The 19,651-nt window shown below is 50.2% G+C and overlaps 9 protein-coding genes across 14 annotated transcripts; 3 read left to right on the plus strand and 6 right to left on the minus strand.

Moving 5' to 3' along the window:
* Positions 1–219: 219 nt before the first annotated feature.
* LOC9635998 (protein BZR1 homolog 1) lies at positions 220–1,702 on the minus strand. Its single transcript, XM_002965885.2, has 2 exons — positions 1,266–1,702; positions 220–1,207 (listed from the first exon to the last, which is right to left on the minus strand). The coding sequence occupies exons 1-2, from the start codon at positions 1,479–1,481 to the stop codon at positions 347–349; spliced, it is 1,077 nt and encodes a 358-aa protein (XP_002965931.1). The 5' UTR covers positions 1,482–1,702; the 3' UTR covers positions 220–346.
* Positions 1,626–3,746, minus strand: LOC9635999 (coronatine-insensitive protein homolog 1b). 2 transcript variants are annotated; one of them, XM_024670697.1, is made up of 4 exons: positions 3,207–3,746; positions 3,093–3,154; positions 2,716–3,038; positions 1,626–2,634 (listed from the first exon to the last, which is right to left on the minus strand). In XM_024670697.1, the coding sequence occupies exons 1-4, from the start codon at positions 3,734–3,736 to the stop codon at positions 1,873–1,875; spliced, it is 1,677 nt and encodes a 558-aa protein (XP_024526465.1). In that variant the 5' UTR covers positions 3,737–3,746; the 3' UTR covers positions 1,626–1,872. The 2 variants fall into 2 exon arrangements, with proteins under 2 accessions (XP_024526465.1, XP_024526464.1); XM_024670696.1 differs by having other exon boundaries at positions 2,716–3,154.
* Positions 3,747–3,921: 175 nt separating this feature from the next.
* Positions 3,922–5,207, plus strand: LOC9636000 (glutamic acid-rich protein). The gene is made up of 4 exons (XM_002965539.2): positions 3,922–4,142; positions 4,189–4,245; positions 4,315–4,392; positions 4,443–5,207. The coding sequence occupies exons 1-4, from the start codon at positions 3,950–3,952 to the stop codon at positions 5,081–5,083; spliced, it is 969 nt and encodes a 322-aa protein (XP_002965585.2). The 5' UTR covers positions 3,922–3,949; the 3' UTR covers positions 5,084–5,207.
* LOC9634638 (dihydroorotate dehydrogenase (quinone), mitochondrial) lies at positions 5,067–7,399 on the minus strand. The gene is made up of 11 exons (XM_002965887.2): positions 7,157–7,399; positions 6,997–7,079; positions 6,582–6,905; positions 6,217–6,475; positions 6,079–6,159; positions 5,931–6,038; positions 5,840–5,869; positions 5,644–5,781; positions 5,554–5,591; positions 5,395–5,494; positions 5,067–5,336 (listed from the first exon to the last, which is right to left on the minus strand). The coding sequence occupies exons 1-11, from the start codon at positions 7,313–7,315 to the stop codon at positions 5,262–5,264; spliced, it is 1,395 nt and encodes a 464-aa protein (XP_002965933.2). The 5' UTR covers positions 7,316–7,399; the 3' UTR covers positions 5,067–5,261.
* An 88-nt stretch (positions 7,400–7,487) lies between these two features.
* On the plus strand, positions 7,488–10,461 carry LOC9636001 (methylmalonate-semialdehyde dehydrogenase [acylating], mitochondrial). Its single transcript, XM_024670170.1, has 19 exons — positions 7,488–7,701; positions 7,772–7,839; positions 7,908–7,982; positions 8,058–8,219; positions 8,278–8,356; positions 8,431–8,585; positions 8,638–8,701; positions 8,759–8,838; positions 8,888–8,953; positions 9,026–9,076; positions 9,133–9,284; positions 9,341–9,431; positions 9,482–9,562; positions 9,622–9,699; positions 9,756–9,791; positions 9,848–9,891; positions 9,946–10,024; positions 10,084–10,174; positions 10,226–10,461. The coding sequence occupies exons 1-19, from the start codon at positions 7,617–7,619 to the stop codon at positions 10,330–10,332; spliced, it is 1,644 nt and encodes a 547-aa protein (XP_024525938.1). The 5' UTR covers positions 7,488–7,616; the 3' UTR covers positions 10,333–10,461.
* Positions 10,296–12,114, minus strand: LOC9634639. Of its 2 annotated transcripts, none has more exons than XM_024670177.1 (11): positions 11,966–12,114; positions 11,617–11,910; positions 11,480–11,552; positions 11,306–11,418; positions 11,164–11,248; positions 11,044–11,116; positions 10,928–10,983; positions 10,802–10,867; positions 10,677–10,742; positions 10,463–10,622; positions 10,296–10,409 (listed from the first exon to the last, which is right to left on the minus strand). In XM_024670177.1, exons 1-10 carry the CDS (start codon positions 12,091–12,093, stop codon positions 10,494–10,496), a joined length of 1,083 nt encoding a protein of 360 aa, XP_024525945.1. In that variant the 5' UTR covers positions 12,094–12,114; the 3' UTR covers positions 10,296–10,409; positions 10,463–10,493. The 2 variants fall into 2 exon arrangements, with proteins under 2 accessions (XP_024525945.1, XP_002965934.2); XM_002965888.2 differs by having other exon boundaries at positions 11,617–11,919.
* A 66-nt stretch (positions 12,115–12,180) lies between these two features.
* On the plus strand, positions 12,181–14,518 carry LOC9636002 (carboxyl-terminal-processing peptidase 1, chloroplastic). Its single transcript, XM_002965541.2, has 12 exons — positions 12,181–12,600; positions 12,670–12,789; positions 12,862–12,999; positions 13,073–13,177; positions 13,242–13,410; positions 13,481–13,557; positions 13,611–13,655; positions 13,710–13,793; positions 13,855–13,893; positions 13,949–14,011; positions 14,066–14,195; positions 14,342–14,518. The coding sequence occupies exons 1-12, from the start codon at positions 12,187–12,189 to the stop codon at positions 14,395–14,397; spliced, it is 1,440 nt and encodes a 479-aa protein (XP_002965587.2). The 5' UTR covers positions 12,181–12,186; the 3' UTR covers positions 14,398–14,518.
* LOC112344807 lies at positions 14,443–16,599 on the minus strand. Of its 3 annotated transcripts, none has more exons than XM_024670176.1 (6): positions 16,299–16,599; positions 15,731–16,189; positions 15,558–15,646; positions 15,417–15,499; positions 15,280–15,353; positions 14,443–15,217 (listed from the first exon to the last, which is right to left on the minus strand). In XM_024670176.1, the coding sequence occupies exons 2-6, from the start codon at positions 16,055–16,057 to the stop codon at positions 14,741–14,743; spliced, it is 1,050 nt and encodes a 349-aa protein (XP_024525944.1). In that variant the 5' UTR covers positions 16,058–16,189; positions 16,299–16,599; the 3' UTR covers positions 14,443–14,740. The 3 variants fall into 3 exon arrangements, with proteins under 3 accessions (XP_024525944.1, XP_024525943.1, XP_024525942.1); XM_024670175.1 differs by having other exon boundaries at positions 15,412–15,493; positions 16,299–16,597; XM_024670174.1 differs by having other exon boundaries at positions 15,412–15,499; positions 16,299–16,597.
* Positions 16,600–16,884: 285 nt separating this feature from the next.
* On the minus strand, positions 16,885–19,641 carry LOC9634640 (hippocampus abundant transcript 1 protein). 2 transcript variants are annotated; one of them, XM_024670172.1, is made up of 14 exons: positions 18,957–19,641; positions 18,767–18,878; positions 18,601–18,713; positions 18,400–18,522; positions 18,149–18,348; positions 18,025–18,100; positions 17,885–17,971; positions 17,751–17,831; positions 17,655–17,687; positions 17,548–17,601; positions 17,457–17,498; positions 17,329–17,407; positions 17,201–17,271; positions 16,885–17,143 (listed from the first exon to the last, which is right to left on the minus strand). In XM_024670172.1, exons 1-14 carry the CDS (start codon positions 19,176–19,178, stop codon positions 17,021–17,023), a joined length of 1,416 nt encoding a protein of 471 aa, XP_024525940.1. In that variant the 5' UTR covers positions 19,179–19,641; the 3' UTR covers positions 16,885–17,020. The 2 variants fall into 2 exon arrangements, with proteins under 2 accessions (XP_024525940.1, XP_024525939.1); XM_024670171.1 differs by having other exon boundaries at positions 18,149–18,522.
* Between the last annotated feature and the right edge of the window lie 10 nt (positions 19,642–19,651).

Raw genomic sequence — 19,651 nt, forward strand, 5'->3', positions numbered from 1 at the left:
AAATCTTTGTCTTTGTTTTGGCACCTTTTTAAGGCTCCTGTTTAAGTTTTAAGTTAAGAAAGCATAAGGAATCTCTGGTCTATCCATCTAACTTATTTAAAGGCCTTTTGGTAGTGTCCACAACTTTGGAGCTCCACTTTGTTTGTGGGTTGGCTTGTTGACTGCCACGATCGCGCAATTCAATGAACTTTCGCGAAGAATCCAATCACGAAGAGGGAGTAGAGAAAGAAAAGAGACCAAACACCAAAAGAAAGAATTGTTACATGAGTCACTATCGATCTGGGCGAATCCTCTAGTTGTAGATAAGATGATGGAGATAGATGGGATTGATCTTCCGTCGTGTTCTTCAGGGAGAAGAGGCCGGAGTGGCGAGTGTGAGCTCGAGCCTGTCCACGATCCTGACGGCGGCGTCTCCCAGATTGTGGGCAAGAACAGATCCTCCAGGCGGCGGCGGTGGCGGCGAGACGACCTCGCCGTTGTTGCTACTGTTGTTAAACACGACTCCACACATACTCGAGCAAGGGGAAGATTGCGTCCCTCCTTGCCGGTGATGGATCGGGGAGGAATCGCACTGGTTGTGATTGAGATTGATCTGGTGCTGCTGCTGGTGTTGCGGCTGCTGGCGCGGTGGAAATGGCGGAAGCTGGTGCTGATTCGCGGCGAAATTGGCGTAGCCATAGTTTGGAGTGACCGATCCGGAGTAGTCCGGAGTGGCGGAGCCCGAGAACCAATTCGAAGATCCAGCGCTGCCCCCGACTCGCATCCCATTCACCCATCTCCCAGTGCTCTCGCGATACCGGCTCCAGAACTCGAGCGCCGAGTAGTCCGAGTCGCCCACGTCCGACACCGGTGTGTCGCAGCCACCATCGCCGCCGCCACCGCCGCCGCCAGTACCGCGCGGTACCGACGACGTTATAAACGTCGGCGTGACGCACGCGTTGTCCCAGTCGGGCTTGAGTGACGCGGCGGTGCCCGCGGCGGCCGCGCGGGGCGAGTCCAGCGGCGGCGTCACGGGAGCGCTGTGGTGCCAGTGTAGCGGCGGGAGCGCGGTAGCGGCGCCGCCGGGATTGCTCGGCCCACCATTCGTGGAGAGCCCGTTTAGCCAACCGATGAGCGAGGATCTCTCAGTGAGCGCGCGGTACGAGGAGGAGGTGGGGCTGGCGGGGCCGGAGGCGCACGCGTCCAGTCTCTCCATCGGCCTGGATCCCTGGAGCGAGACCCCATTTAGAGATCGAAGAACACGAAGAACACGAAGAACACGATACCTTTCGATACGTGGTGCCATCGTCCTCCACAACCCATCCCGCCTCGCGGCACAGCGCCTTGAGCACCTCATTGTTGTCGCAGTGCTTGGGGAGGTTGTAATTCCCCAGCTGCCGCAGCCCATTGAAGATCTTGGCAGCTATGGCGCGCCGCCGCCGCTCCCGCCGCTTGTTGTTCTCGCGCTCCCGGAATGTGGGTGTTCTGGACCCCGAGGTCATCGCCCAAATCCTCCCTTCTTCTTCTCGCCCTCTCTCTCTCTCTCTCTCTCTCTCTGTGTCTCTGTGATCGATCGATCGCTCAATCCATTTCCGGCACCATCGCCATCGCCCTCGCCATTCCTAGCATGATCTAGGCGAGCATTCTACACGAAAGATTCTTTCCCATTTCTTCTCAGGCGCCTTTCGGAGTGCTCGGAGACACACACCCAACTACACGACAGCCGCCACGTGGACATTAATCCCCGCCCCCGTGGCACACCCCGTGCTTTATGACATGGGCGGGGCACACACACGTATGGCTCGCACGCTCCCCTGACATGACGTGTAATCGATTACACACGTCAGCAGCACGTGAGGAACGGCCCACTCCCCCACCGCCACGTGTCCGTTGCTAGCCACCACCACCACCACCACCGAGCATTGGCCGGACACTCGGCGGGTGGTCACTTCGGCTACCCGATACCAGCGTCCGGTAGCAAAGCACCGAGTAGAACTCGGGCATGAGCTCGGTCCTCCACTCCGGCCCCAACAGCGCAAAGTGGCGATCGCTAACGCGATGGTAGCACTGGAACCACAGGTAGCGCAGCAGCGGTAAGCCCCGGATGCCACACACGATCGCGGCGTCGCTAAACGGGCAGTTCCTCACCTCCAGCTTGCGGAGATTCGAGCACCCTCTTGCCAGACTGACGAGCCCGCGGTCCGAGGTGTCCGAGTCGCTCAGGCAGCCGAGAAGGATCCACTTGAGCTGCTGCCCGAGTCGCCCGATGCTCTCCAGGCCCCTGTCCGTGAGCCCGCCTTCCTTGAGGTAGAGTGCCAACTTGGTGATGCTCGGGCAGCGCTGGAGCAGGGACTGGACGCCGGCGTCCAGTGGCTCGGCCATGTCCGGCGCGGTCTCGAGGATCCCCAGCCGGAAGTCGAGCAGGCCCGGGCACGACTCCGCGAAGGCCTCCAGGGACGAGTTGGCGGCGTCGTGGACGTACATGGAGAAGCTCTGGAGATGGACGCAGCTCTTGGCCAGCGCCAACATGCCGGAGTTGGAGATCGAGAAGCCGTGCTGTTCTTGCTGCCTCATGTTCTCGATCCGGATGCGTTGCAGGCCTTTGCAGTGGCTTGCGAGGAGCTCCAGCCCGACGTCGCCGATTATATCTCTTGCCTGTCACGGTTCGTCAGTACACCTTTGAGTCACCATCGCAAGAACAAGAGCTAGAAAGTCCATGCCAGGAAGAAAACTTGCCTTAAAGACTTGGAGATTGCGACAGCCCTTGATGATCTCCAGGTGTTGCTCGTGATTGGCAGTGGTGTACAAGAGATCCAGACTGGTGAGCGCGCTCGCGAGATTCGGCTCCATTGCCAGCTGGAGATCACCAGAGAAAGAGCTCAGTGACGATGGTAAAGAGACTTGAATGAGGCCGCAGAAACCGAGCTCCTGGAGGGAGCTTTGTCGCAAATCCAGCCTGCGATTGCGAGAAGGGTCCTCCAGATCGTTGAGTTTCAAGCTCTTGAGCTTGGAGCTGCTCACGATCTCCTCGACCAGCCGGATATCTCCAAGTTCCAAGCCTGTCATGGACAGGTTTAAGGCCTCGAGGCTAGCGCACGAATGGATAAGCTCACGCAGCCACTGTGATCCTTTGTCCTCGATATCGCTCTCGTCCAGCGAGAGCACCCTCAAATCCCTGCGGGAAATCTTTGTTTCATTCATTCATTGATCGGGGATTTCTAACGTACCTGCACGATCGAGCGATGGATTCCAGGCCCAGCGATGAGAATCCGGAGCATTTCTCGAGCTTGAGAACCTGTAGCGCGTCGCGGAACGTCTCGGCCAGGAGCGCCAGATCCTCGTCGGAAATCTCCATGCGCTTGAAATGGAGCGAGGCGAGAGCGCCATACAGGGATCTCGCCCTCGCCAGCGCCAACGCGGCGATCCAGGGGCCGCCATAGCCTCCCCAGTCGACTGGAATGAGCCCGAAGTCGCTAGCCCTAGGCTTGCCTTTGATCTTGAGCGCGCGCAGCTGCCCGAATCGATCGATCACGTAGCCCGGGCTCACGGCGTAGGAGAAATTCACAGTAATCTTCTCCCTGGTGGCGCTCTCGGCATCGCGCCACTGCCGGCACACCCGCGCGACGCTGGCGTGGTCTTGATTGTCGCCGAGGCGCGAGAAGATGATCTTGAGGAGATCGTCTGGAAGGCGGCTGTTGATGCTGTCTGGATCATCATCGGCGTGAATCCACCGCCTGGAGATCTTCATGGAAGCCATAGCAATTCTTCTTTCTTTTCTAGTTCTTTCTACCTAGTCTTGGGTAGTAGTTACTTCTCCCTCTTATATCATGATAGAATATTCGCATACCTATTTACTTTTAAAAAGAAAAGATGCTTTGATGTATGACACATCCGGTAATGGGGGGGACACATACGTTTGATCATAAGCCCTAAAAGGATATTCTATTTGAAATCTTAGGGTTTATGGGCTATGGCACTGTGTAGCTATTCCACTCCGGCTCGGAATTTGGGGTTCTTCGCTCCGGCCAGGCGCGCCGCGGCCAAGAATGTGGCCATTGGATTGCGGCTTGGCAGATCTTCGCTGGCGCGCGCGGCATTGCGGAACGATTCATTGCCGAAGAAGAAGCATCAGCAGACGGAGGATTTGCTCGCGGAGCTCGAAGGTGAGGGGAATTGGATGGGATTTGTGGCGCTGACAGGAGATTTTAGATGAAATACAACCGTTTCTGGAGCTCCAGCGCGAGAGCGCCATGCGTTTACGCACAAGTAAGATTTTTTCCTTGTTCTTGTCTTCGTGTATTCTTATCGTTTTCTACTTTTTTCCTGCGATTGCAGTGAAGCATTACGAGATCATGTATCTAGTGCACGAAGCGAAAGTTGGAGAGCTCAAAGAGATCGTGGATAAATTCACTGGTTAGCTACAATGTTCGTGTTTTTCCTTCTTGATTGAAATGCTGCTCCAGGTTTTGTCAAAGAGAAGAAAGGGAGGATCTGGAGATTCAATGACTGGGGGATGAGAAGGCTGGCGTACAAGATCAAAAAGACGTGGCACGCGAACTATATCCTGATGAACATCGAGGTTGGGTCCGAGTATATCAACGAGCTCAACGCACTCCTGGAGAAGGACGAGAGGATCATCCGGCATATGATCATCACGAGAAAGAAGGCCATCTCCAAGAAAACGGTGCCTCCGGAGGAGCTTCCACCGTCGCGAGCGGAGCTCTTGGAGAAGGAACTGGCGGCGGAAACGGCCGCCGAGGAGGCTGCGGAGAAAGAAGAGAAGGAAGCTAGAGTTGCGAAAAGGAAAGCTAGGAGGGAGGAAGCAGCAGCAGCAGCAGCAAAAGCAAAGGATGAAGTGAAGGAAGATGAAGTTGAAGTTGGAGAGGAAGATGACGACGATTTGGAAGATTTGGATCTATCAGCATTGAAAGAAGAGGATGAGATTGAAGACGAGGAGGACGAGATTGAAGACGAAGACCATGAAGAAGATTTTGACGACGACGAAGACGATAGTGAAGAGGACAGTGAAGTGGAAGACGACGATGAAGAAGAAAACGAAGACAGTGCGAAGGCACAGCCAAATCAAAACCCACGAAAAAGGTGACGAAGATTATCGAAAATTTTGTTCGGCTTTTAAGCCCAGTTAAGTACAAAACTTCGAGAGAGAGAGTTCGCTTTTAGCTGCTATTCACTCTTTAAATCTGCAAGAGAAAACTGCTTATGAAGCACTCGAGCGTGCAATACTTCTTCGTGTTTTCTCGCGTGAGGATTTAGATTCGAGTCTACCTATGGTCAGCACCAATTGCTTCCTGGGCAGACTTGAATCCATCTCTTTCAAGGCAAGCTGCTAACTCGGCCTGTGAAAAAAAAAAAACCAAACAAAACACTTGTAAAACACTGAATGGTCTCACGTACTTTGATTCGGGGTATAAGCGCTGGGCCTTCATATGCAAAAGTAGTATACAGTTGCACAAGAGTGGCACCCGCTCGAATCTTCACGTATGCCTCTTCTCCACTGAAATATAAAAACTAAGGACCAAGAAAAAAAAACATTCTTTTCACTGGAGAACATACCTGCTTATACCGCCACAGCCAACGAGTGGAATTTTACCCTGTGAGAAAAGAATCAGTTCTGGTCAAGCCTCGAGATTCGCACACACTCACCCACGTAAGCTGGTACATTTCTCGAAGAACCTCCGTGGATAAGGTGAACAAAGGCTTCCCACTAAGGCCCCCCATTTCATCCACGTGAACGAGACCAATGACTGAGTCGGGTCTTGAAACAGTCGTGTTAGCGATTATCTGGAAACATCACAGTACCGGTAAAAAGAAAGCTCAAACAGAAAAGCGCAGGGCTCACCAAGCCATCCAATCGTAGCGAAAGTGCCACCTAAAGGGAAGAGAATCAGCTGAAAAGCAAGAAGATAGTTTAAGGAGAGAGTTTGACGTACAGCGGCAATATCCGCAAGATCTTGCTTTGACAGGTCGGGAGCGATTTTCACGAGTAGCGGCGGAGGGCCCTCTTCACCCCACTGCATCTCATCTCGCGCTGCCAAAACCTGGAAACGAGTTTAAGGTTGGACGAGATTCTCAAGTTACCTTCTTGATCAAGTCCTTGAGCTGCTTACGGCCTTGAAGTTTTCTCAGCCCGGGTGTGTTTGGCGATGAAACGTTTATTACCTGTGAAACGATCCTCTGCATCAATAACAAACATAGATTTCTTTCCGCAAAACGTACCAAATAGTCTGCATATTGAGACAAGGTGTGCACACCTTGGACATAGTCTGCCGCGGCATCTTCGCTAGTTTTGTTTTTACCCAAGTTTACCCCCAAAATCCCTGGACCAGCCTTGCCACCAAGAACACGTTGTTCCGCGTTCGTCGTTATGGCCGAATTTACCGTCTCGGCCATCCTACGTTTACCGTGTTGTGCTCCTAACCTCTTCGCTACTGCTACGATTCCCTCGCTATTAAAACCGTATCGATTGATAATAGCACTGCAGCGGGAAAGAGAAACAAAACGAAGTTGTGAGAAACAACGAAGAGTAAAAGCGAAGCACCAAACATGAAAAAAACAAAAAAAAGAATGACGTACTTGCTTACCCCTGTTCCGGTAATCTGAAAACTCTCGGTTTGGGATTGCCTTCTTGCGGGACAGGAGTTACGGAGCCAACTTCCATAAATCCGAATCCTATGCCAAGCAATCCCTCGACCGCCTCGGCGTTCTTGTCGAAACCAGCGGCAAGTCCGACTGGATTTGAGAAGGTTCGCCCCCAAACACTCACTTCCAGGACGGGAGGATCCGGCCTAGTTTCTCTCGGACACAAGCAGTGCGAGGAGGCCCATATCGCTACCTTGTGAGCGTTCTCGGGATCCAAAAGCCGGAACAAAGGATTTATATACTTGGCGGCCTCGAACGTCCATGCGCTGCATGCATGGAAAATGGAGGATATATCAGTGTCTTCTTCCAAATACGAGACGATGAAGAGAATCGCGACGAAGGGATCGAAGGAAGTACCTGATAGTTGCCTCGTCTCGAGTACCAACATAAGCTCCACCAGCAATGACTGCTCCAAGCAAAGTTCCAGTTAAAACACGCCCCTGGAGCAAACAATCCAAACAATCGCAGCTAAGCTCGACTGGAAAACTCTCTCAAACTTTCCAATGCGCATACATACCCAAGTGAGGCGAATTTTTGGAGGAAGCGGTGGCTTCTGAAATGCCGCGGCGACCGCCTCCTTGGCGGATCCAGACGTCTCAGCTGCCGTGTGAATGCATGAGGAAGATCCATATCCATACCGCCTCGCGATTGCGGCGAGAAGGCGCCCCTCCCGCATCCTATTTCGTCAATCCCGCGCTATCGCTCGCTCGCCATCGCCAGAGAGAAAGGAGGAAGGCCCTAATTAGGGCTTCTCTTTGCTTAAACCCTGGGAGGAATATCCTCCTAGGGTTTATGTGCCGCCCGGTCGGGGGTTCGAGTTTATTTTCGCTCATCACGTGTAGCATAGGGCTGGAGGAGCTCCTGTGATCGCTACCGCTGGCGCTGGAGCTCCACGGCGAGGCGCATTTGTGATGCTCGCCTGGCCTACGCATGAATTTCTGCCGCGATCGTGATCGCCGAGAGATCGCGGAGCGAGGATGATCCGGAGAGTTTTCTGTGGCGTTCTCGCTCGCAGCAGTGCAGCGAAGGGGATTCCAGGTGATAATCGAGCTCTTGTTGCCGGTGAGCTGCTCGTTTTCTCGAGATTCTCGTGTCGTCTGTGAGGGTTTATCGTTTTGTTTGATATTTCCAGGCTTGAATGCCGTGTTCTCTCCAAGGAATTTCAGCAGCCTGCCAGAGAAGGAGCTCAACGATTCAGCTGTAAGGATTATGGATTCTCTTTTCCTTTTGGATCGGAATTCCTGACCGAGTAGATCGCTTTTGGGCAGCCTAAAGTGAAACTTCTCGTGGGAGGCGAGTTTATAGACTCTAAGACCAGCGATTGGGTTGATGTCGTCAATCCGGTAAGGTTGTTCTTTTCTTTTACCTCTTTTCTTGACTCTATCAATACTCCAAAACGAAACCAAAAACTACAACAGGCTACGCAAGAAATCGTGTCTAGACTACCTCTGACGACGCCGTCCGAATTTGATGCCGCGGTCGATTCAGCGAAAGCTGCGTTTCCAAAATGGAGAGATACTCCTGTGACAACGCGCCAGAGAGTCATGCTCAAGCTACAGGAGCTTATACGAAGAGATATGGTTCGTAGTTTTTTTCCATTGTCGTGAGCTCTGTGCTAAGGACTTCGTACTGTTACAGGATAAACTGGCTTTGAACGTGACGACTGAGCAAGGAAAGACGCTTGGGGATGCTCGCGGCGATGTCTTCCGTGGATTAGGTGTGGTTGCTGTCAAGGCTTTTCCTTTTCTGGTTCTGTCTTTCCACGGCCTCACGTCGTTTTTAACGTGACAGAGGTTGTGGAGTTTGCGTGCGGCGCTGCAACTTTGCAAATGGGGGAGTTTGTGGAGAACGTTTCCACTGGCATTGACACATATAGTATAAGACAACCTCTGGGGATCTGTGCTGGAATTTGTCCCTTCAATTTCCCTGCCATGATTCCATTATGGGTGAGGCTTCGCTTTTCTACGTGAGGTTTTTATAGTAATCCTGTTTTCGCAGATGTTTCCAGTTGCTGTAACGTGCGGGAACACCTTTGTCCTGAAACCCTCGGAGAAAGACCCTGGTAATCATCTTGTTCCCCTGGAGGTTTCAAACTAAACGAGTACGTTTTAATTGACAGGGGCGTCATTGATGCTAGCAGAGCTTGCAGCGGAAGCTGGCCTTCCCCCTGGCGTTCTCAATATCGTTCATGGGACAAATGTTAGTGGTTAGAGTGACTTGTACTGATTTCACTGACTGCACTTTGTAGGACGTGGTGAACCGTATCTGCGATCATCCAGACATCAAGGCCGTGTCTTTCGTCGGATCGGACAAGGTTGGTTTGTCGTGAAATTTTGTCGATTTAGAGTGAATGCCATCTTTTAATAATTTTTAATTTGGAACGTAGGCTGGCATGCACATCTACTCTCGTGCAGCTGCTACGGGCAAACGAGTTCAGGTAAGCTGTCTCCGTGGCTTTGAAACGAAACCAACATTTCCGAGTGTTATTGCCAGTGCAACATGGGGGCCAAAAATCACGCGGTGATTATGCCTGATGCATCGCCTGAAGCGACAATGAATGCTTTAACTGGTGCTGCCTTTGGAGCCGCTGGCCAGCGTTGTATGGCTATCAGTACTGCAGTGTTCGTTGGCGATTCAAAGCCTTGGTAAGAACAACTTTTCCCTTTTGTACGATAGTTTTTACTCGTCGTCGTCTACACAGGGAAGAGGGCTTGAAACAGCGGGCAATGAAATTGAAAATCGGCTGTGGCACAGAGCCCGGTGCAGATCTTGGCCCAGTTATAAGTAAACAGGTAAGAGCAACTAGTAGCTTTTGGTGGTTAACTAGATCTTGGCAGTTCAGGCAAAGGAGCGTATTTGCAGCCTCGTCGAGAGTGGGCTGAAAGACGGCGCGCGAGTTGTGCTTGATGGTAGAAATGTCGAGGTAGGCACTTGCATTGGTTCCTCGCGAGAGAGAGAGAGAGAACTTACAAGACGTATCAGGTTCCCGGCTTTACAAGTGGAAACTTTGTTGGGCCAACTATACTAGCCGATGTTAGACCAGACATGGATTGCTACAAGGTATGGTCTCTTTTGATAAGAATGTCGTGAAGACTGAACACCAGTTGTCACTTTAGGAAGAGATATTTGGCCCAGTTTTACTTTGCTTAAAGGTGAGTTTGATTCAAGTCTCGGTTGTGTTACATCAGTACTTACAATCCCAACGCAGGCAGAGACACTTGAAGAGGCGATTGAAATTGTAAATAGTAACAAGTAAGCACGTTTTTTGAGTTTCGCTCACGATGATTCTAATCAAATCGTGTATAGATACGGCAACGGGACTGCCATATTCACGACATCGGGCCCGGCAGCGAGGAAGTTCCAACACGAGATTGATGTTGGCCAGGTCGGAATTCTCTTTTTCCAGTGAAACATCTTATTGATCCAAGCGTTAAATTTTTCCAGGTAGGGATCAACGTCCCAATTCCAGTGCCTTTACCATTCTTCTCCTTCACGGGCTCGAGAGGTTCATTTGCGGGCGACCTCAACTTCTATGGTAAGGTGGTGGAAACGTTTCGAGCTCTTAAGTTTTTGCTTGGATTCGCAGGCAAGGCTGGAGTCCACTTCTTTACTCACATGAAAACCGTGACGACGCAGTGGAAAGACAGTCCAGGAGGCGTCACAATGGCGTTCCCGACCTCCCAAAAGGTGTAGAACACACAACAATGTGATATAAAAGGCCAGCGGCTCATTATTTTTGGTTTCCTTTGAATTCAATCTCCTTGTGTTCTCTGCTGAAAAATCTGTAAGTGAATTTTCAGAAATAAAAGTGGATTTCACTCACATCAAAATTGTGGGAACGATGACGATTGTCGCTATTTTGTTTCCTGATCTCCCTTTGTTTCCTCAGTTCTGGTGTTGGAGGTTTGCTGTTGCTGATTCGTTTGCAAGTAGAAAATGGAGAGAAATGTTGCAGTGAGGTATGGAAACACGGTCCAAATTCCCTGAGAAAGAAGAAAATCTTTCATTTGCAGCGAAGTTGGTAAACTCTCAAGTACCACAAAAGCTGCTACTCCTGCCAATGCTACAACTGGTCGATCACGAAGCATGAAACCAACGCTCATCTGTGACAAGGAGCCCACGGTTTTTGTTTCCCAGATCTTAGAAACGCAAATATATATACCTGTAATGGGAGTGTCAGAAGGCCGCCCAAGCAAACTCCCGCAAAGAACTTCGAGGCTTCAATCCCCTGGAACACACGTGACTTATATGTTAGAGAAGCTAAGTTTCAGGCAAAGCACTTACTTACACTGGCTCCGGCGAGAAATGAAGTTGGATTCCTTGCTCCAACTGAAAATCGCTCGACTGGTGCCAAAATCAAGAGAGTTAACTTTGGAGAGAAAGTTGGGCACTAGAATAGCGTACCAAAACCAATGAGGTTGCCATAGCGTTGAACAGCTTTAGCGATCTCTTCTAGCTTCTCCTTGCTGATTCCTAGCTGCAAAATCGTTTTCACTCAAAGACTCAAATCGACTTTTAGCACACCTTGCTGCGGAAACTCTCCCCAGAACCGGATTGCGCTGTGAGCTTTCCAGCGTAGAATGGAACCATATCGCTTATACACACTCCCCTGAAAGTCATAGATAGAACGTCAAGGTTGAAAACAAAAAATAAGAACACCACCCACCAGTAAACCCACAAGATCGTCGACAGAATGAAAGTTACATTCTGCGAGACAGAAGACCAAAAAACCTCTCGAGTTGAGTTCCAAGTCAAGCTACGAGCAATGGCAGCTCCAACCTGACAAAAACTTCCAATTCGAATCGATACAACGAAAGAAGGAAAGCAAACCATCACGAACCCAGACAATGAGCGCTTCCTCACTCACAAAGAGACCAAATCCAGCAGCCATGAGCAAGAGGAAATAAATCCACCTACACGAGAACGAAGAAAAAAGAATAAGGGAGATCGAGAGGAAAGAAGCATTTGCATGCTTACCCGGGCGTTCGCTCTCCCAAAAAGATTTGCCTCCCGAAGATGTTGGCTGTGAAGGAAAATCCTGAGCCGCTACGCGCAAGCTGCGTGGAGCTCGATACATCCACCGATGTCACTCTCTTTACGGCAATGTATCCCACAAAGAGAAATCCCGTGAGACCGGTGACAACCCCCAGCCACTTCCATCCAATCCTCCACCGCTGCTCTTGCTTTTGCGGCACTACTGGCGGTGATTCTTCCAAGAAATCCCGATCATCGGCGGCTGCGCTGCGCCTTGGAACGCTTGAGGAACGCCGCCTGGATTGCCTGGATCCATTTCTTTCGCAAAGCAAGCAAGGAGAGAAAATATTACCTGACATTGAGAGGAATCGTCGATCGCAATGCCGAGAAATGCTGGCGCTGGAGCCGCGCGTTCTCACATCGGAAATAAGGAGGAGGAGGCGCCGTGATCGCGAGCGCCGGCAGCAAGCCCACTGCCATGGCTGGAAGCTCGCATAAACCCTAAAAACAGAGCAATGTTAAAAATGGGATATTCTCTTTTAGAACCCAAAACCCTTTTCGCAAAGGGGAGAAATGCCGCCCTTGGCTATGGCGGCATTTCCATCGCCTCGCGGATTCTGGAAGCCGAGCTCGTCGCATCGGCAGGGGCAATGGCGTGGCTTTTGCGGGAGAATGGCGCTGGATCTCGACGAGCAGGCGAGGATTTCGCTCTCCCGCGCTTGCAAATCCGCCGGCATCGCCGTCGTCGCGCTCTTCTTCTCGGCCGGGGTAAGCCTGAGTGAAAATCCCGCCCTAGCGGCGCCGGCAGTGGTGGAATCATCGTCAGTGAGGGAAGATTGCGCGTCTTCTTCTCCACCGGGAGGGATTCCCGACGCCTCGTCGAGCTTGGAGGTAACGGATGAGTCTCTTGTGGAATCGGCATGGGAGCTCGTCAATGATTTCTATCTTGATGCTAGGCACCACAAGTGGTCACCGGATTTGTGGCTGGTAAGTTTTCCAACTTCCATAGCTTCTTCTCTTTGGTTTTGCAAGAAAATCTCATTCTCGCTTCTACAGGCTCAGAAAGAAAAGGTGTTTCAGAGGCCATTCCAGAATCGAAAGGCTGCGTACTCGGCAATCAGAGAAATGCTTGCCACACTCGACGATCCATTTACTCGATTTCTAACTCCCGATGAGGTAAAAAAACAAATGAGAAACATTCTAGCTTAGAGACTTTGCGAGCTAAATCGCTTCTCGCATGCAGGACAGTTTTCCCAAACCTCAAAGTACGATATCACAGGCGTGGGCTTGAATATCGGAGAGGTACCGGATGAAAATGGACAAATCCAGCTTAGAGTTCTCGGTATTGTTCTTCAAAGCCCAGCCGAGCTGGCTGGAATTCAGCAGGTTGGTCAGTGGCTTTCACTCGTCCTGCCGCTTAGTTCTGATCTTCGCGTGGCAATTTGCTGCTTTTTTCCAGGGTGACGAGATACTTTCAGTGGATGGAAATAGTGTGGCTGGAAAATCGGCCTTTGCGGTTTCATCTGAGATCCAAGGACGCAAACGGACTCCTGTTTCAGTCGAGGTATCGTTCGAATTCTATGTTTGCTTCTTTTCTTTTGATACGCTAAGAGTTTCTCCACGTCCAGGTTCGACGGTCTCAATGTGGAGACGTCCAAAGTTACGTGCTCTATCGCCAGCAAGACTTGCGAAGCCCTGTTTTCTACCGTTTAGAGCGTTCTGATGTCGCTAATGAGCGCCGCGGCTACGTTCGGCTCAAGGAGTTCAATGCCTTGACAAAGCGGGACCTGGTCACCGGTAAGAACTAGCTGATCTTGAAACTCTTGGAACATTGATTCGCCTCTAACCAGGAAAGCACTTGTTGCAGCTTTGATGAGATTGCAAGCCTCAGGTGCTTCATCGTTTGTTATTGACTTGAGAGACAACTTGGGTGGCCTCGTCCAAGTGAGTAGTGTGGCTTATTTGGCTTCGAAGTGAAACGCTTATGGACCTTACAGGAAGGTATTGAAGTGGCCAAGTTGTTTCTGGACGACGGGGAAACCGTGAGTAAAACTCTATCATCGCTTTAAACCATCTAGCTTTGACATAACGCGCAGGTTATATACACCACAAGGAGAAATAATGCGTCATTACAAAGTATTGTAGCTAAAGGCCAACCTTTCCTGCGAGCGCCCCTCGTCGTAAGCTTTGTTTCTTCCAACCGGCTTGTGTTGTGCTCACGTTTCATTCTATTTTGTCAAGGTTTTAGTGAACAACCGGACAGCCAGTGCGAGTGAAATTGTAAGTTTGTGCAGAGAAACGAATATAATATGCTTGGAAATTTGGTGCTTTTCAGATGGCCGCTGCTCTCCATGACAACTGTAGAGCTGTTTTAGCTGGTAGCAGGACATTTGGGAAAGTAGGGACTACTATTGAAATGATGGTTTCACTGATTTTCTTGCATATCTTGCAGGGCCTGATTCAGTCTGTGTTTGAGTTCAACGATGGCTCTGGTGTAATCTTGACTGTTGGGAAATACATGACACCTGCACACAGGGATATTGATGGGAATGGTTTGGAACCAGATTTCTGGAGAATGCCAGGTATTGCATATCAAAAGTCCTTTTCTCTTTCTTTTTGTTCTGTTTTTTTTTCTTTTCTTTTTTTCTTTTGTACTTCTTTTTTGTTTGTAATTTTCTAGCTAGGCTCTACGGAATCTAGATACAATTCTAAAGTGAAATTTGTACAGGCCACCTTGAAGTGGAGCAGAAGTTGAGAGCTTGTCTTTCAAAAAAGGCATCATGAAATTCTTGCTAGCGCTAAAAACAAGAGGAAAAGAAAGAAGAAAAAGCAAATGAAATTTACTTTTTGTATTTGATCTGTTCAATCGATCGATCAAAAAAATAAAAAGTACAAACTCTTTTAACAAGGCTTTAGAAAAAGGGAAAAAGAAAAAAAAAAAAGAACCTTTGGCGGAGGAAGAAATTTGCAGTTCTCTTAGAACCTCCTCCGCAATGAGCTCGACTCCAAACGTGAAGACGCGCTGCTGGCCGAATGCTCTTCGCGATCTTCTTGATCACCGTCTTGCAGTGTTTGCTCATCAGGACCCTGGCTTACATTCCCCATGCTCCACGAATCCGGGAGCTGCTCAAGACCCGCCGTGACATTCTCGTTGTCCGACGAGTACGAAACTAGCTGTGGATGATCCACGCTGTTGCTGGACGACGCCGGCGAGAGAGATGACGGGTTGGCGCACTTGAGACCCGAAACTCCTCCAAAACCACCAGCGAATCCGCCCAGCGCTCGGTACGCAAGCGCTCGCTCCAAGTTGTCTCTTGGATTCTCGCCCTCCTTTGCTGCTGGCTCTGGCTTCTCCAGGAACTCCGGATAGAAGGAATTCCACCAAGACGAATCCCCTCGCTCGCACTGGACAGCATCGCCGAGGATCCATCTGGGTAGCGATTCTAGAAAGTCGGTGCGTGCCTGCCGGTCCACCATGTAAGCTAGCAGCGAGCCGAGGCAGTGTCCTGCGATGATCCCCAGTAGATGGGAACTGGAAGCTTTGCTGGCTATGGATGCAACTAGCTGGCAGCCGCATCCAAAGCATCTCGATCGGACATGCAAACTGCGAGAGCACAAAATCCCAGTCGGTGAGTCACTGACAGGTCAGAGATGCGAGCGAGTTACCAGAAAGGAACACGGTACAAGAAACTTATAAGAATGCATTGAGGAAGGAGAACCAACGCCATATCCAGTAGCTTCTGCAGAGATTTGCACGCTGTCAGCAAACCACAGAACTCTCGGAACACGGACGCCCACGTTACTAGTATGATAGAGTTGAAGACCTTCCCAAGACCATAACACGATGGCAAACTGCCATAGCAAGAGCCTCCTGTTTTGCCTGTACCTGGATGGAGCACGCACCCCGTGAGAACTTCGCAGCTATTCGAGAGAGCTTACCTCACCATTTAGTGAATAAAAGCTGCGATGTTAACATCGCCATGCACCACGCAGCAACGCAAACGTGTGACAAGATCACCACTCCATGTTTGCTCTGCCGAAAAAAGAAAAAAAAAAAAACAAAGTTTGCAAATGATCTCGAGATGCAAAGACGATAAAAAACCAAACGATCACTCACCTGGCCAGCATCAATCGTCCACCAAAGCCGCAAGATGCAAAACGCCAATTCGCAAGCCGCGGGGCCGAGATCGTTGAAGTCCGAGTCCGAGCCACATTTCCGGCAATACACCGCTTCCAACCTTCTGTCCTGGAACTTGAGGCTCCAGGAGCTAAATCGAACTGGAGTGGCTACCGGATAGTAAACCGTGGACACCGCAGCCGCTGCCACAGCTGCTTGTAGCTGAGCATCACCCTGTCGCTGGGCTTCCTTCGCTGCTTCGTGAGCTCTCTCGTACAGCTCCCTCTCGTGGTCCGAAGCAAAGCCATCAATCTCACCAGTCGCCATGGACAGAGATGAGTATGAAGATCACACGACAACGATTCGAGCCCGAGCAGCCATTTGTTTCTCCTTTCTCTCTGAAAAACAGAGCTCTGATCCACGGAAGCTTCAGTGCCTCATCATGGAGCACATGGGAACCTAGGAAAAGAAAGAGAAAAACAGCGCTCATCAGGCACGGAAAGAAGCGAGAAAGCGAAGAAAACAAAAATATTTCCACACATAAAGAGCAAGAACAGCGACATCATACCCTACGAGCGCCCGGCGCACGATATTTCGCCAAGGATCGTGAAATGCAGGATCGCGCAGCCACGAATTCCTCATCCCCGGCGCCGCCACGCAAGAATCATCACAGGAACAAACCAGCTGATGCGCGACGATCGCTCGCCGCGAGCTGAGACAGCGCCGCGCTCTCCATCGCTTCCCCTGCGATCGATCGATCGAGCCAAAGCCCTAATAAATCGTCGCGAGAGAGCAGCGATTAGAACCCCTGCCCCACAGCGCCATTGCCTCGCTTCCAAGAGAAGAGAATACCAACCTAGAGAATAGAAACCCAAGCTGACGTGGGTGTCCACGTGGAGCGTATCCCCAAGCATATCCTGGCAGGTGGATACACATGTGCGCTGCTGGCACAGAATAAACCATAAAATCCAATAAAGAATTACGTAAATGGTCCAATTGGCGGCCGTACCAGAGTCACATTCCGGCGGCAGGCCGTACCAGTGGCGCGTGGGCTGCCGACTGACCGTCAGATGACGGGTGAGACCGACCGTCGCGTGTGGAGCGCAAGCCGTCACACCCGTCAGGCGCGAGTACAGTACGGAATGGCCGTTTTCTCGGAGCCCAGGCAAAGTACATACGCACGAACTTTGTTCCTAAGTTTGGATGATCATACAAAAAAAAGAACCATCGCATTTTTTTGGCATGATTTGGCCTGTCGTGATCGATCTATCGCTGGGAGAGTTTTGTGTTTTAAAACTCTGGCCAAGCAGCCACCTGTTCTTCGCAAGCAATTGCCACTTGAGTTAACTTACTTGGCTTCGATAGTTGCGGGGGTATTGGCTGGAGCATGAGCGCTTGAACAAGAGCTAGAACCTGTGAAGAACCAAGTGAAAAAAAAAGGAATTTTGGAATGTATGGTAAGTTTTTTACCATTACGCTCCCAGCAACGATTAGACTGAATCCTGGGCAATTGAAAGGAGCGTCCTTGGATAGAAACAGTGCTGAACAAAGAGAAAGTTTTAGACAAAAGTTTAAGCAACGAACAGAGAATCTTAAACCTGTCAAGGGGCTGATAGCAAGCGGTGATAATATAGTTGCAAACGATCTTATACCCGCAATTAAACCTTGGAACTTACCCTGCTCGAGATAAATTAGAGACTAAACGAGATGAAACGATGGAAGTTACCTGTTCTTCCGGTTCCGCTGTCTTTGATACAATACTCCCTATCTGTTAAGAAGAAACAATAAGTTACGCTCAGCGGTCATAGAGAACTTACGCAAGGGAAGCTCAAGACAAAAAAGATACTGAAGCTGGAACAGACGTATGGCACCTGAAAAATCCAAGATGTTAATACAAAAAAATCAATAAATTAACATCAGTTACCCAGTCTGCCCATGCTACTCCATATAAAAGTGCCTTAAGCATACAAACATTACGTGTGTGGATTGGTTAGACCAAGCACCAAGTGACAAAACTTACATGAGAAGCAGAAGCAGAAATAGCTATAAACAGAACGATTTTTTCGCCGAAAAAATGTACAAAGACTGGCATAATGAGCAGCTGTGTAAAATGAAAAGGTTTTCAATCTCCCGCAGACTAAGAATAAAGCTTACTTGAGAAAACACTGATGCCAGTCCATTAATTAACATGAGCTCTGCAAATTGGTCCTTTGCAAAACCAAAAGTCGCTTTTAAATAATACTGAGAACGAAAAACGAAGCATTAGACAAGAACTTGAGCTGATTATGGCCTACCAACAGTGAACCCTGTAATCCAGCTTCGCCAAGACTGGAGAAGAATACTATCACCGCTACCTGCGTCAAAAGATTGCTGACAGATGCAAGTTATCATCTACGTAAACGTCAAGACTACACTTACTTCTGTTTAAACAGAAGCACAGTGTCTGTGATTGAGGAAGTGCTACGCATGAGCAGCGGTGTAGAGCGACATTCGTCACGCTTATGCTGCTGATGCGTGTCACTGTGATTCGGAAGCAGCGGTGGACCACGCTCGGCATTTGTCTCTGGTAAAAAAACTTTGACATAGACCGCAGCAAAAGCAATCACGACAGCAGCCACCTGAAAGGTGGTTGAAGAAACAGTCGACTTAAAAGTGTAAAGCTCTCCCACCTTGAAAATTTGATCCTGAGCCAACACTCGAGCCAAAAGAATCCCAATAACATAACCGACTGAAAACGATCCCATGAGCACGCCAATGGCAAGAGCTCGGTAGCGTCGCTCGATACAGTCGCTCTGGAAAAAAGGAAAAAGAAACAAATGTCAAAATCATGGACGCTTTGGAGGCAAGCAAAGCACTAAGTAGAAACTCACCACATACGCAAAAGAGAGGCATGTAATGCCACCCTCGGCGAAGATCCTAACCACTGTTCCCACGACCATGTAGGCGTAAACGAACGGCCTGGATTGGCTATAGGCGAGTATCGCTTCGTCCATGTAAGAAAAGAGTGAGCAAGCGCGATCGATCGATCGGACTCACCCATGGGAAGAACAGCGGCGGAGAATGGAATCATCAGCAGCGGCTTGCGGCCATACTCGTCCGAGAGCTCGCCGAGAATCGGCGTCACCAGCATCGTCCCAATCCCCGCGATCTGCGAGAAGATCCATGGCAAGAATGCGAGAGCTTAGAACCCTAGTTTCAAGAAAATGTATAGAGGGAAGAGCTCAACGATTTGCTGGATGCCGGTCAAGTAGATCGCTTCGTTGCATTCGGCCTGGCCGGGGCAGAGCGCTCCGAGAAGAACATCCGTGAGCGCCGGGATCACCATCATCGTCGCCATGATGTGGAGGAGCGTGGCGAAGATGAGATGGATGAGCGGCCTCAGGACGATGATCTTGCGCAAGAATCCCCGCCGATGGCCGCCGCTGCTACTGCTCGATGATTCTGTCATCGTAGAGCGAGGGAGCGAGCGAGCTACAGCGATCGTATTGCTTCCCAGCGCGATTTATTCTACGCTAGCGCGACTATCACACACACACACAGGGCCCCAAGAAAGTGATCTTCTTGGAGATTCCTTCACGCATCTTGTCTGGGAACGCTTGCATCCAAAGCAATTGGAAGGATCTCCACGAAGCGAGCGACGATCCTGGCAAAATCTTGCATCTACAAGAAGCTATTGCGATCCAGATCACACACATCCATCGGAGCGCCAAGCATCGAAGCGATCGATCTCTCGCGATCGCGTGGAAAATATTTTGGGAAGGGGAAAGCGCGAGAGCCTCTCTATTCTAGGTGGCCATGGGCATATTCCCAGGACCGTTTTGTGATACCATTTTAAAATTCCACCCCCTGCCGTTTGTGCTGTCGGACTGAGATCCATGCAAGCCATTAGCTGCCCTCTTGTGTGCATGCCAAACGATCCAT

The sequence above is a fragment of the Selaginella moellendorffii genome, unplaced genomic scaffold (genome assembly GCF_000143415.4).
Source record: "Selaginella moellendorffii unplaced genomic scaffold, v1.0 SELMOscaffold_6, whole genome shotgun sequence".
NCBI classification, from domain to species: Eukaryota; Viridiplantae; Streptophyta; class Lycopodiopsida; order Selaginellales; family Selaginellaceae; genus Selaginella; species Selaginella moellendorffii.

Coding starts and splice junctions, on each gene's coding strand:
- LOC9634640 (XM_024670171.1), bottom strand. CDS start 19,178: ATGACAGAATCATCGAGCAGTAGCAGCGGCGGCCATCGGCGGGGATTC. Junction 18,101..18,148: donor GTGCTTCTGTTTAAACAGAA/GTAAGTGTAGTC, acceptor TGCATCTGTCAG/CAATCTTTTGACGCAGGTAG. Junction 17,688..17,750: donor TTTCTGCTTCTGCTTCTCAT/GTAAGTTTTGTC, acceptor TGTATGCTTAAG/GCACTTTTATATGGAGTAGC.
- LOC9635999 (XM_024670696.1), bottom strand. CDS start 3,736: ATGGCTTCCATGAAGATCTCCAGGCGGTGGATTCACGCCGATGATGAT. Junction 3,155..3,206: donor TCCATCGCTCGATCGTGCAG/GTACGTTAGAAA, acceptor GATTTCCCGCAG/GGATTTGAGGGTGCTCTCGC. Junction 2,635..2,715: donor GCAATCTCCAAGTCTTTAAG/GCAAGTTTTCTT, acceptor GAACCGTGACAG/GCAAGAGATATAATCGGCGA.
- LOC9635998 (XM_002965885.2), bottom strand. CDS start 1,481: ATGACCTCGGGGTCCAGAACACCCACATTCCGGGAGCGCGAGAACAAC. Junction 1,208..1,265: donor ATGGCACCACGTATCGAAAG/GTATCGTGTTCT, acceptor GTCTCGCTCCAG/GGATCCAGGCCGATGGAGAG.
- LOC9634638 (XM_002965887.2), bottom strand. CDS start 7,315: ATGCGGGAGGGGCGCCTTCTCGCCGCAATCGCGAGGCGGTATGGATAT. Junction 7,080..7,156: donor CAAAAATTCGCCTCACTTGG/GTATGTATGCGC, acceptor TGTTTGCTCCAG/GGGCGTGTTTTAACTGGAAC. Junction 6,039..6,078: donor TCAAGGACTTGATCAAGAAG/GTAACTTGAGAA, acceptor ACTCGTTTCCAG/GTTTTGGCAGCGCGAGATGA.
- LOC112344807 (XM_024670174.1), bottom strand. CDS start 16,057: ATGGCGACTGGTGAGATTGATGGCTTTGCTTCGGACCACGAGAGGGAG. Junction 15,500..15,557: donor CAGCTTTTATTCACTAAATG/GTGAGGTAAGCT, acceptor TGCTCCATCCAG/GTACAGGCAAAACAGGAGGC. Junction 15,354..15,411: donor AACTCTATCATACTAGTAAC/GTGGGCGTCCGT, acceptor AAATCTCTGCAG/AAGCTACTGGATATGGCGTT.
- LOC9636000 (XM_002965539.2), top strand. CDS start 3,950: ATGGCACTGTGTAGCTATTCCACTCCGGCTCGGAATTTGGGGTTCTTC. Junction 4,246..4,314: donor CGCCATGCGTTTACGCACAA/GTAAGATTTTTT, acceptor CTGCGATTGCAG/TGAAGCATTACGAGATCATG. Junction 4,393..4,442: donor GATCGTGGATAAATTCACTG/GTTAGCTACAAT, acceptor ATGCTGCTCCAG/GTTTTGTCAAAGAGAAGAAA.
- LOC9636002 (XM_002965541.2), top strand. CDS start 12,187: ATGCCGCCCTTGGCTATGGCGGCATTTCCATCGCCTCGCGGATTCTGG. Junction 12,601..12,669: donor GGTCACCGGATTTGTGGCTG/GTAAGTTTTCCA, acceptor TCGCTTCTACAG/GCTCAGAAAGAAAAGGTGTT. Junction 13,558..13,610: donor ACTTGGGTGGCCTCGTCCAA/GTGAGTAGTGTG, acceptor TGGACCTTACAG/GAAGGTATTGAAGTGGCCAA.
- LOC9634639 (XM_002965888.2), bottom strand. CDS start 12,093: ATGGCAGTGGGCTTGCTGCCGGCGCTCGCGATCACGGCGCCTCCTCCT. Junction 10,984..11,043: donor TGGCAACCTCATTGGTTTTG/GTACGCTATTCT, acceptor TTTTGGCACCAG/TCGAGCGATTTTCAGTTGGA. Junction 10,623..10,676: donor CAGGAGTAGCAGCTTTTGTG/GTACTTGAGAGT, acceptor CTTCTTTCTCAG/GGAATTTGGACCGTGTTTCC.
- LOC9636001 (XM_024670170.1), top strand. CDS start 7,617: ATGATCCGGAGAGTTTTCTGTGGCGTTCTCGCTCGCAGCAGTGCAGCG. Junction 8,702..8,758: donor ACCCTCGGAGAAAGACCCTG/GTAATCATCTTG, acceptor TTTAATTGACAG/GGGCGTCATTGATGCTAGCA. Junction 9,077..9,132: donor CTACGGGCAAACGAGTTCAG/GTAAGCTGTCTC, acceptor TGTTATTGCCAG/TGCAACATGGGGGCCAAAAA.